General features: G+C 53.1%; 2 protein-coding genes across 3 annotated transcripts in view; one reads left to right on the forward strand and one right to left on the reverse strand.

Annotated features, from left to right (window-relative positions):
* RANBP10 (RAN binding protein 10) overlaps positions 1-10,830 on the forward strand; it is a 75,674-nt gene that overhangs the window by 57,256 nt on the left and 7,588 nt on the right. Inside the window, exon 14 of one of the 2 annotated variants that reach the window (XM_074550872.1) lies at positions 836-5,973. In XM_074550872.1, the coding sequence (XP_074406973.1) occupies positions 836-966 (131 nt within the window). In that variant the 3' untranslated portion in view covers positions 967-5,973. Of the gene's footprint in view, positions 1-835; positions 7,278-10,830 lie in introns of those variants that run through there. The other variant, XM_005489897.4, reaches the window with a different exon arrangement.
* LOC102073071 (C-C motif chemokine 3) lies at positions 6,991-8,492 on the reverse strand. Its single transcript, XM_005489896.4, has 3 exons — positions 8,231-8,492; positions 7,523-7,628; positions 6,991-7,130 (listed from the first exon to the last, which is right to left on the reverse strand). Exons 1-3 carry the CDS (start codon positions 8,382-8,384, stop codon positions 7,022-7,024), a joined length of 369 nt encoding a protein of 122 aa, XP_005489953.2. The 5' UTR covers positions 8,385-8,492; the 3' UTR covers positions 6,991-7,021.

The following is a 10,830-nucleotide window of genomic DNA, read 5'->3' on the forward strand; positions in this document are numbered from 1 at the left end:
TTTCCAGCTGTATGGATTAGCAGAGTTCAGCCCTGATACCATCCTATTTTCTAGGAGGGGCTGCAGTTGCATCCTCTGGCTGTCCCCAGGCAGATTTCCTATAGGGTCTGTGTATCTCACACTGAATGTTCCAGAAGGAGATTTAGAGATTTTCTTGTGGGGAAAGGAGCAACTTGATGGACACATGAGGGCTCATGTTCTGACTGAGCAGAGGAGCAGAAATTGCATGTTTTGGGGAGGAGAGTCTCTTCCCCTGACAGTCAGCAGCTGTTTGTCCATTGCTTGAGGAGCATGGACAAGTTGTCATCAGGAAGATGTGATGTCTGGACATGCTTCATCACACAGGTTACCAGACACCTTGTGTAGCTCAGCTGAGGGTTCCCTCAGAAAACATGCCACTGTAAAGGTGTGGTGATGAGGGAGTGAGCTCATCCAGGGCCTGGGCTGCTGTGCAGCCTTGCACAAGTGGGAGAAATGGAGAGGTTGCCTCCAGCTGGGATCGGATTCTCCTGCCTTCCCTTATTCCTCCATGCTTTGATGTCTCATGTTTTAAGGATTTTCTGGCAAGCAGTATCAGGAGTAGCTTCGTTGCCTTTTTGTTGCTCTGGCCAGCACAGCAGCACTCTGTCAAAGGCCCTGCTGAGCTGTGGGATGTGTCGTGGCTGCTGGGCTGTGTGCGCAGCAGCAGCAGCAGCACGGAGCTGGCAGTATTTGGGAGCAGCTGAGCCAGCACCTTCTGCCAGGGATCTGGGCTTGGGCCAGAGAGAAACCTGCGTGCAGGTGAGCCAGCACCAGCCTGACCCTCTTCTGAGCAGCTTTTTCTTTGTCCCCACAGAATCTCAGAACCTGCCAAAGCAGCCCCCGCTGATGCTGGCCCTGGGCCAGGCCTCGGAGTGCCTGCGGCTGATGGCGCGCGTGGGGCTGGGCTCCTGCTCCTTCGCCAGAGTGGACGATTATTTGCACTGACAGGAGCTGCCGTGGAGTGCTGCCCTTCACCCTCTGCTGCTGCCACTCTGCACCACCACCTCCTCCCTGCCACAAGCCCCTGTAGCACACACACACACACACACACTGCCCATGCCAGGACGGAGTGAGTCCCTCGCTGTGTGGCTGTTGTGACCCCGGGGAGCCTGGCGGGGCTGAGCCATCTCCCTGCGCTCAGTATTTCGCTGGTTATTCTAATGTAGCACCTTCTGATGTAGGGATTTTTTCTCTTTTTTGTTTTTGATTTGAGTTGTTTCTCATGGTTCCACCGATGTTTTATCTGGAGAGTTTTGCTGAGCTGGTTTATGCTGATTTACTGAGGAAGTTCATCAAGTTGGTGACAGCTTGTTCTTTTCTTCCCTTCTCCCTCCATCGTGCACATACAGCATCATCCGTGCTAGTAATCAGAACTCTTCTCACAGTGGCAGTTCAGAGGGAATTTTTTTTTTTATTTTATTTGAATCATGTTTATTAAAAAGGTCTCTTCCACCTCCACAAAGTCATTGATGTATTTATTGCCCACAGACTCGGTCCCAGCCACACTCACCATACAGCCCCTCAGGTGAGGTAGGTCCTGTCACACACTAATGATGAAACCTGGTCCTTCATGGTGCCTCTTTTCAGAGCCCAAGGCTCTCAGTCTTGGCTTTGTGAGTGGGAAGAGTAGAAGATTAGCATTGCCTGTGTTGGTGATTGTGCTGTAGAAGCATCTCACAGCCCTGAGAAAGAGTTAAATCCAGCTCTCTGAACAGCTGGAGGGACAGGAATGATGAATATGAAGTCATCTGCCACTGTATGGTAGAACCAGGTCATGTGAGTTCACCAGAAACATCTGTGGGCATACCCTGGTGTGTTGACACTTTTTAATTAAATAACAAACCCCACATTTTTCTCTATGGAGGAGGGCTCTGCCACTAACTCAGTAATAACAGTATTTCCTGCCCTCTCCCATCTCTGTAACACTGATCTAAATGAGCACTTCTAAATTTTGGAAGTGTCTGGAGAAACCTGGGCTAGCTGTGCTTGTCCTTGCTGGTGGGACAAGCTGAGGTCAGGTTGCAGGTTGGGGTCAGTACCAACTCTGTGGGGCCTGAGCCATTCAGAAGGGAGCAGCAGTGTTTCTTTAGGGATTATTAAGATAATTATTGAAGTTCCAGCCCCAAAAGAGACCAGCAAGGATCTGTGGGTGAGTTAACCTCTGAGTAAAATGGACTGATGTGTCCATGCTGTGTGCCAGGCTCAGGGACTTGAGTGCTGATAAGCATTCAGACCACCTGGGAGTGTTTCTGAGCTTCTGTTACCTGGCCAGGCTGCCTGGCAGCACCGTGTGCTTTCCATCCTCTGCTGTACCATTGGGACATGGCAGGTTCAGCTGGCAGGTTCTGCACCAAATTAATTTTAGGTCAGTAGCTCTGGGGAGAACCCAAGGGAGCTCAAACCAAACATGAATTTTACTGCTGTTCACAAATTTTCTTTGGAAGGTCAATGAAAGATGAACAGGTTTTGTTCTTAAAATGGAGGTTAGCCTGTGCCAGGGCTTCAAGCACCAAGAGGGTTTGTGTGCCACTGAGAGGAACAGTAGCAGCAGCCCAAAGCTTTAAGGATTTTCTGGGTTTGCAGGATGGATTTTAGCTGGCACATGAGGTCTGAAATCAAGGCAGAGCAGGGGGCAGGTGCCAGGACAGGCTGTGGCAGTGAATGTGCAGATGGTGTTGGAGGTGGTTGGAACATTATCCCTGCCTTTTGGTGAAGGTGTGCAGTGTGCAGGGGCAGCGAAAAGAAAACAGGAGGCTTAGAGCTGCAGGAGATGCTTTAATCAGATCACTGGGACAGCTGCAAAAGGCAGAGGGAGCTCTGGCACAGCCTTTCTTCCAAGAGGCAGAGGCAGAGGGCTGCACCAAGCAGAATTTAACCTGCCAGTCTGGGGCTTCTCTTGCAACTCCTCTGCAGAACAGCTCCTGTGCCTGACAGCTCATCTGTTCATTGCCAGCTCTGCTGGTGGATCCTAGCCCAGTCTTGCTGCAGGTGCAGAGATAACTCAGTGCAAAGGTTTCCTTCCCAAAGCCTCGGGTCCCAGATGTGCCAGAGCTCTCCCTGGTGGGATTCTCCTGCTGGCTTTCCATTCCTCAGGCTGACAGCACCCTTCTGGGCTCATTCTGGGTGCTGAGCTACTCCAGAACCTTGCTTTGCCTTCCCCTTTTAGCAGCTTCCTCTGCTCTTGGTCACCACTTGCAGCAGTCTGGCTGCAGTCAGACCTCTCTCTCATCTTCATAGCAGCACCATCTTTAGCTTTCTGAGGGTTTTTGTTCCTTCTCTTTGTGGTTTCTTTAAGCCAAGTCTCTTCATCATGTGTCATATTAATGCCCCTTTTGGTCTCTCAGCAAAGCTTTGCTGACTGTCCTGGAGTACCTTTTTAAATTTTAAATTTTTGTTTCACTACCCAAAACAAAAAACCAACCAAGAGATATTCCTAGATATCTGGTTATTTTGGTGCCAAGAAATGTGTGATTGATGTTATTTGGGTTTTTTAAATTTACTTCAAGTGTTCTGGTGGTTTCACCAGTGGTTTCTGCTTCTTGTACTCAGATTCTGACTGATGTGGCCATGACTCAGTGTGGGGAGGATAAACATGTTTGTGGTGGGATGTAGGTCCCAACCTGCCCCTGATTCCTAGATGGGATTTCTCAGTGGTTTTCTCAGGTTGCATTTCAAAGCCTCTTGCCTTTGAATCTCCCTGGCTGCTCTTTGATGGTTCATGTTGGCTTAAACTTGGATTATTGCAGTAGTTTTAAAAACAGAGCTAGAGTGAAATGGGGTCTGTAACACTGAATGTGGCTGTACACCTAACTAGAGGCTACATGGCAATTCAAAAGTTACTTTTATAAAAATTATTTGGGTTTTTTTTTCTTCCAAGTGCCTCAAACAACCTGGTCCCTGCTCCCAGCAGTCTTTCAGTACAGCCATGTTTTACTGTGGAGCCTGTAGGAGAAACTGCTGGTATCATTCCTCATGGTTACCCACACCTGGGATCTTCCCATATCCTTCCTTCTCTTTTTCACAGTGACAACTCAATCTCTCCTCAAGCTGTGTCCTTGTTTTTCACATTTTATTAAGGCATCTTTACCATTCTTTGAATAGCTTTGTTCTTGAGGCTGCCTTGAAAAACTGGAGCAACCAGAGCTGCTGGAGGTAGTTTAGGGATTGAATGTATCATTTTCCACCTTGGGTAGCAGGGATGATGAACATCTTCCTCCTTCAGCAAGGAAACCAGGCTGGGTTGCAGCTGTGCTTTGGTACCTGCCTGTGTTAACAGGTGACTTGTTTGTGTCACACACATTTCAGAGTTCTGCTGTCCTGGCTTGATGGAGAAGGTGACCTGTGGCAGCCAGGCTGCAGAGCAGTGTGTAAGTGCCATGAAGCTGTGTGGTGCACCACGTGGGATCAGAAGTTCTGGCCTTAAGCAGCAGTGCAGACTTGAACTGTCCTGTGGCAGACAGGGGTCCCTCACTCCAGTCTGGGTGCAGTGATGCCCCATGGAGCTGGTGACAGCTGGGAGAAGGAGCAGGAGCTCCTGCTCCACCCAGGAGTGCCCTTTGCGGAGCAGCATCTTCCTTCAGCCCTGCCAGGGTGGGAGCAGCCTCAGTGGTGGGGCAGGAGAGGGCAGGTAGAGAGCAAGTGTTGGGTCTCCAGCTGTACCAAGGTGTCTCTGTGTGGGGACGTGCCAGGGGACCTGCTGGGTGCTGCTGGGACCCTTCAGATCCAAAGCTGGCTGGGAGCCTTGTCCCATCTGCTGTGTAGGGGCAGAGCTGGAGGAAGTGCTGCTGGGGCTGTGTGAGGGGAGCTACAGCGGATCTGGGAGGAAAAGGGAGGAGTTGAGAGCCTGGAGGTCTCTTCCATAGACAGCTCTAGCTGCTCTCCACCATCCTCCCCTGCAACAAGAGGTGGCAGGTGATGGATGAGTGAACCTGGCATGTCTGTCCCTCTCCCCACATCCCCGACCAAAGCTCAGAGCCTGCAGCTTGAGCTGGGGCAGTGCCCAGCAAGCCAGGGCATCATCCAGGCTTGAGGAGCACACACACATCCTGCCAGCTCCTTATTTCCAGGAGGGAAGCTTAACTCACAAGTCCTGTGTGGAATTCACACTCACATCACCACAGAAACATTCCTGGAGGCCATGCACACCTCTGCTCCTTGCTGAAGGTCCCATGGCCAGGCAGACACCTTCTCTCTGGCCACTCCACTTGGGTCCAGGCGAGTGCTTGGATGTTTTTGCTTGGGAGGACTTCAGCCACATCCGTCACAGAGGGATTTTTGTATGCTGGGCTTCTCACAGGCTTAGACTTGGAGAAAGGAGAAGCAGCAGCAGCAGCTCTGGGGATAATCCAGATTTTAAAGAAAATTTGAAAACCACAAGTATGGTGACTTCCAGCCCAAGGACTGCACCGGTGCTGGATTGGGATCGTGTCTCTGTCCTGCCTGTGCAGTGGGGGAGGCAGGAGGAGGCTGCAGCCCCTGAAGCTCTCACACACAGCAGTGCCAGCCCCAGGACCTGCCCAGCACGCAGTGAACTCTCCTCTCCTCTCCTGCTGGTTGCTCAAAACTCAGGTATGAAATGCTCAGCTGGAGCACAGGGTGCGAGCTCTCCGCAGGTTTCCCGGCAGTCCTGGAGGAGCAGCCACGGCTGGGCACAGCTCCCTGTGCCACCCCAGGCTTCTCCAGGCCCTTGGGAGGGAGTTTCACCTCTTGGGTACAGCATTGGCTACGTGGACATTACACAAACTGTGCACATTGGTTCAGTCTACGCTTAGTATTTGTGAATTAAGTTATCTGATGCTTCGCATGAAAACTTCAAAAAAGGGACTGGGGGGAGGGGTGGATTTTAACTGAGAAAAAGCCTATGAAAATATACTGGAAATACGGTAAAGAAATCGACATTCTGCTGTATATTGACAGAATTATTTTTATTAAAATACACATCCATGTGCAAGAGCCAGTGTGGAGCTGTGTGCTTTGTCAGTCTCTGCTCATCAAGGAAGGCTGTGTCCCCTCTGACAGGGGGTGCACAGTCCTCCAGGTGTTTGTCCCCCAGGATCTGATTCTGTTTCAGCTTTGCTTCCTCCCATGTGCTTGCAGTTCATGGGCAAAAATGGCATTAGGGATGTTTTTCCTGTGCCATTCAGGGTCCTAGAAAATACAGCCCTGCAGTTTTTTCTAGCCATGAGCATAAAACACTGATGAAGCTGTAGGCTGAGGATCATTTGCCCCATTCCTTGCTTTCTCCTTTCTGAGGTTTTCCCTTGTACGTTTGCAGCTCTGCCATGAGAAGATGGGTCAGCAGCCTGGTTTTAATGTCTGACCTCAGTGCTCCCACCCTTCCCTGGCCCTGTGGAGGGACAGGCAGCCAGGACACCTCTGTCCACCCTTAGGGTGCTGTCCTCACCCTCCTGGCACTGTGGGCATTCTCCTTATCTCCCTCAGACACTTTGCAGTGACCACCAGCACATCTGGAAGCTGTTAGGGTTTTAAGGGTTTGGTAGATCAGTATCTTCTCCCAGAACCCTCCCCTTAATTCTGGAGCACCTGCAAAGCCCAAGGGGCTGCAAGCATGCCCTGAGGATGTACAGCTTTGCCTGGGGGTGAGGTAACCTCACCTATAGGTCAAGGCCTGGCTCCCCTGTCACATTCCCAGTGAAGCACTCTGTGACCAGGCACAGTTTGCTCCTGGAGAAATAGGAACTTGTGGCAGAGGATTTTTTCTGGGTTTGTTAGGATCTGCTGATTGGTTTGGAGAATAAGGAGAAGTTCAAACAGCATTTTGTAGCAAAGAGTCTTTATTATAAATATTGGTTCCACAGGCACATCGTGGCAGGGCAGTGGCAGCAGGAGGAGCTCAGGAGCTGGCAGGGCCATGGCACGGTGACACCTGGTCCTGGTAGCTCCTCCTGCAGGGACCCCACGGCCGCAGCACCCGCTGGAGAAGAGCTGGCAGCACTGATGGCTCCCTCGAGAGACGGGAAGGCTGAAGGGGATGGGCAGGTCAGATGGTGGATGGGTCTGATGTTTTGTTTTGAAGCCGTTTTATGATTTTTTTCACCCAGTCCTTCTTGGGGTCGGCACAGATCTCATCACCATTGGCAGCCACAAGCCTGCAATGAGGAAGTGAGGAAAAAGAGTGAAAACAGGAACCCTGAGCCATTCCCTTTCTGTGCACTATTTCTCCTCTCCCTTTTTGCAGTCCCTTCCAGGATCAAGGCTTGGAGCCGTCTCCAGCAGCCTGTGCCCTCCTTGGGCTGGTGAGTGTCTGAGTCTTCCCAGAGCTCTAGCATTACTAGACAGCACTAAAATCCATTTTTTCCCCTCTTTGCCCACCCCTCAGAGCTGCTTTCCTACCACAGCCCCCCTGGCTGGGACTGGGATGAGATGGGATGGGATGGGATGGGATGGGATGGGATGGGATGGGATGGGATGGGATGGGATGGGGCAGCAAAAGATCTGGGATCCCAGATCTGGGATGGGGAGCAAAGCCTGGGATACTCACACAACTGCAGGCTTGGGGCAGTCCTTGGATGTCTCGTAGAAGCCCTGAGGGTGTCGCATGCGTTTCTGTGCATATTGAAAGCAGCATTCCACGGGTGCAAAGTGGGCTGGGGAGGGAAGGGGGATGTTGTGAATTACATCTCCAGATAATGGCACCACCAGGATTGGAACTGCACAGAGGCTGTGGAGCCCCTCAGCAGCTCCCATAGCATCCCATGGCAGGGGTTTGTCACCCTTCACACCGCAAGCTCAGGGCTGGGGCATGGACAGAGGTGGGGCAGGGGACAGCCTGGGACCTGGTCCCTCACAGCCCAAATTGCTGCAGCCCCCAGAGCACACAGTTAGGCTGGGGTGCTCAGTCTGGGGATGAGGTTTCGGGGCTTTCCAAGGCAGGAGCACAACTTGCAGGGTGTTTTGGAAGGCTCCAAAGAGCTGCATGTTCTCCCTCCATCCAACCCCTTGCTCATCCAGAGGAAGCTGCCAGAGCCTCCTCCAAGCTCCTGCAGCCTCTCCCCAGGTCTGGCTTCGCTGAGAGCACCCAGCGCCTTCTCCATCCCTCCCTGCATCCCGGGATGTGCTGCCCTGCCCTGAGCAGGGGGTGCTGCTCCCATCAGCAGCACCATCCCTGCTCCTGCTGGGGTTCCTGCCTGACCTCCCCAGTGGGGGCTCAGAGCCCTCACCTGCAGCAGCAGCCCCTGAGGTTCCTTACCTGTGGCGTGGTGCAGGGAGAAGGTGAGCAGCAGGGTGAGCAGCAGGACAGTCCTTGCAGGCAGCATGGTGGCTGTGGGGTGGCTCTTCCTCGTGCCCTGTGCCTCTCTGCCCCCTGGCACTGGCTCTGGCTGTGGCTCTGTCCTCGCTGCCATTTATTCTCTGCTGCCGCCCACTCAGGCTGCATTTCCAAATATTCAGGGTCCTACCAAGAAGCCAGGGTCAAGGGGCTTTCTGCTGTTTATTTTTGGGCACATCGAGCGGAACACGGAAACGTTTGGGGAGTTCAACTTTCGATGGAAGAGGCGTGACGTGGAGCTCTAGGAACTGAAAGCAGATTGAACCTTCTTCCCATGCAGGCAGGACAAGTCCAGAGCTCATCGCTTGTTTCTAACAGGAGAGACAGCCCACAGTCCATGAGCAGGGACAGGTCTCAGGGGGTTTGATTGGTTTGCCCAGTGCCAAAGGCCAGTGATGGAATCCCATCCAAACCAGCCTTGGGCACACAGGGAGTACTGGGCTGGGCAGGAAAGCACAATGGGATGGGATGGGATGGGATGGGATGGGATGGGATGGGATGGGATGGGATGGGATGGGATGGGATGGGATGGGATGGGATGGGATGGGATGGGATGGGATGGGATGGGATGGGATGGGATGGGATGGGATGGGATGGGATGGGATGGGATGGGATGGGATGGGATGGGATTGCGTGTCAGGCAGAAGAAGCCACACTGGACCAACCCAGAAGGGACTCTGGAGCAAGGGGTGTCAGAGGTGCTTTTGGTGGGCTCAGCAGATTTCACAGAAGGGGAAGAAATGGGGCAGGGGCAGTGGGGAGTGTGAGGAGAGTCTGGGTCTTAACACAAGCCTGAACCCCTGTGCTGCCTGTGCCTCCCACACCAACCCTGGGACTGAAATGAGAGTTGGGGGATGGAGGCTTGTGGTGCACAGAGATCTCCTGCAGGAGAGGGGACAGATACCAGCACAGCCCCAGGAGAGGGGACAGAGCCACCCCAGAGGGCAGGCAGGAGGGGCAGATGGCCCAGATCCCATTGGCAGCCCCATGGAGCACTGCTGGACACCAGCCCAGCTTCCATGCAGGGATCTGCTCCCTGGGCAGGAGATGCAGCTCCGTGTGAGGAGGTGAGGTCCTGGTGGGAGCCACCATAGGATGATGCTGGGTGGGAGCACAGGAGGGGACCTGACTGTGGCTTGGGGGATCAGGCAATCAATCCAAGGCTTCTCAGAGGGGAAGAAAGGTGGAAATGGGTTTCTCTGGAAATTATGTCATGTCTGCACGACTTCTCTGAAAGGAGAAAGGAGAAGGAAACAGATCTAATGTGGTGGAAATGCTGGTTTACAAGAAATGGGCTGCAGGACATGGGGTCTGCTGGCCTTGCGTGGGGCAGGGTGGTCACACAGAGAGCTGGGCACAGCCCCACGGGGTTCTGGTGCCACTGTCCCCAGGCAGGGCTCTGCAGGGAGAAAATGCCTGGCGCACAGCAGCCAGAGCCCCTTCTGTGGGCTGTGCATCACCCCCAGGCTCTCCTGCCCTCCCTGCCCATGTCCCCAGTGCTCAGAGCCTTGGGGCCAGCAGCCCCAGGCTCACACCAGCTCCCAGGCACTGGTTAAAAGCACAGGACTGTAATTAAGGGAGAACTGAGCTAATGACTTTTTCCATCCAGCATCCCCTGGCTCAGAAAACCTCATGTGCCAGCCCTGAGCTCCCTTTCCAGGCTTGTCTGAGGCACACAGGTGGTCCTCCTTTCCCTATTTATTCCTCTCCAGAGGAAGCATCAGTAGATGCCTCCACTCTGTCTTTCATGGAGAAAATCGGTGCATGTTGGATGTTTGAAGGCCTGGAAAGGCCCCACAAGGCTCTGGAGGACTGGGCTTCCCTCCCTGCCCCAGCAATGGACCTTTGGGTCTGGCTTCAGTCCTCTGCAGGCTCCTCTGCAGCTCCTGGGCCATTCCCAGCACCCTCTGAGCCATGCCCAGGTGCAAATGCAAAGGCAAGTGGAGAGAAGAGGGGCTACAGACCCTGCAGAGGATTTTATGGGTGTCCAACCTCACTGTAGTTAATAACTGAATACAAATTTTCTGAGCAAAACCCCTGCTTTAGAAATTGAAATGGATAGGCATGGACCAAAAAAAAAAAAAAACCAAAAATCATCATAGAGGTGGGAAATATTCTCTGACTCATAAAATGCCTTTTTGAGTGGATAATCACAAAAGTTAATACTTGACAGAGAGCATGAACAGTTTGCCGGTGATAAATGCCGGTGTCCCCGCCCAGAGCCCCGGGGTCTGTTCTGCATCCGAGGCCCTGTCAGGAGAGGGCACCAAGCCCAGCAAACAGAGACTCCGTGGCTGAGGATTCCTGCAGTGGAAAGGCAGCAGTTCAAGCAGCTCAAGAGGCTTCCCCAGGCTGGAGCCTCTCCTGGTGCCCCCAGAGTTCTCCACCCCAGGTCCCAGACTTGCAGCGTGTCAGGGTCACCCCTCAGCTCTGCTGTGAGAGCATCCCTGGAGCTGCTGCTGCAGCCAAAATCCCCTTCCCCAGGAGCTGGGAGTGCCTGAGCATCATCTGGGCCAGTGCAA

Source organism: Zonotrichia albicollis, chromosome 13, assembly GCF_047830755.1.
Source record: "Zonotrichia albicollis isolate bZonAlb1 chromosome 13, bZonAlb1.hap1, whole genome shotgun sequence".
In the NCBI taxonomy this organism is placed as follows: Eukaryota; Metazoa; Chordata; class Aves; order Passeriformes; family Passerellidae; genus Zonotrichia; species Zonotrichia albicollis.

Coding starts and splice junctions, on each gene's coding strand:
- LOC102073071 (XM_005489896.4), bottom strand. CDS start 8,384: ATGGCAGCGAGGACAGAGCCACAGCCAGAGCCAGTGCCAGGGGGCAGA. Junction 7,629..8,230: donor CTCCCTGCACCACGCCACAG/GTAAGGAACCTC, acceptor TTCCCTCCCCAG/CCCACTTTGCACCCGTGGAA. Junction 7,131..7,522: donor TGCCCCAAGCCTGCAGTTGT/GTGAGTATCCCA, acceptor TCCTCATTGCAG/GCTTGTGGCTGCCAATGGTG.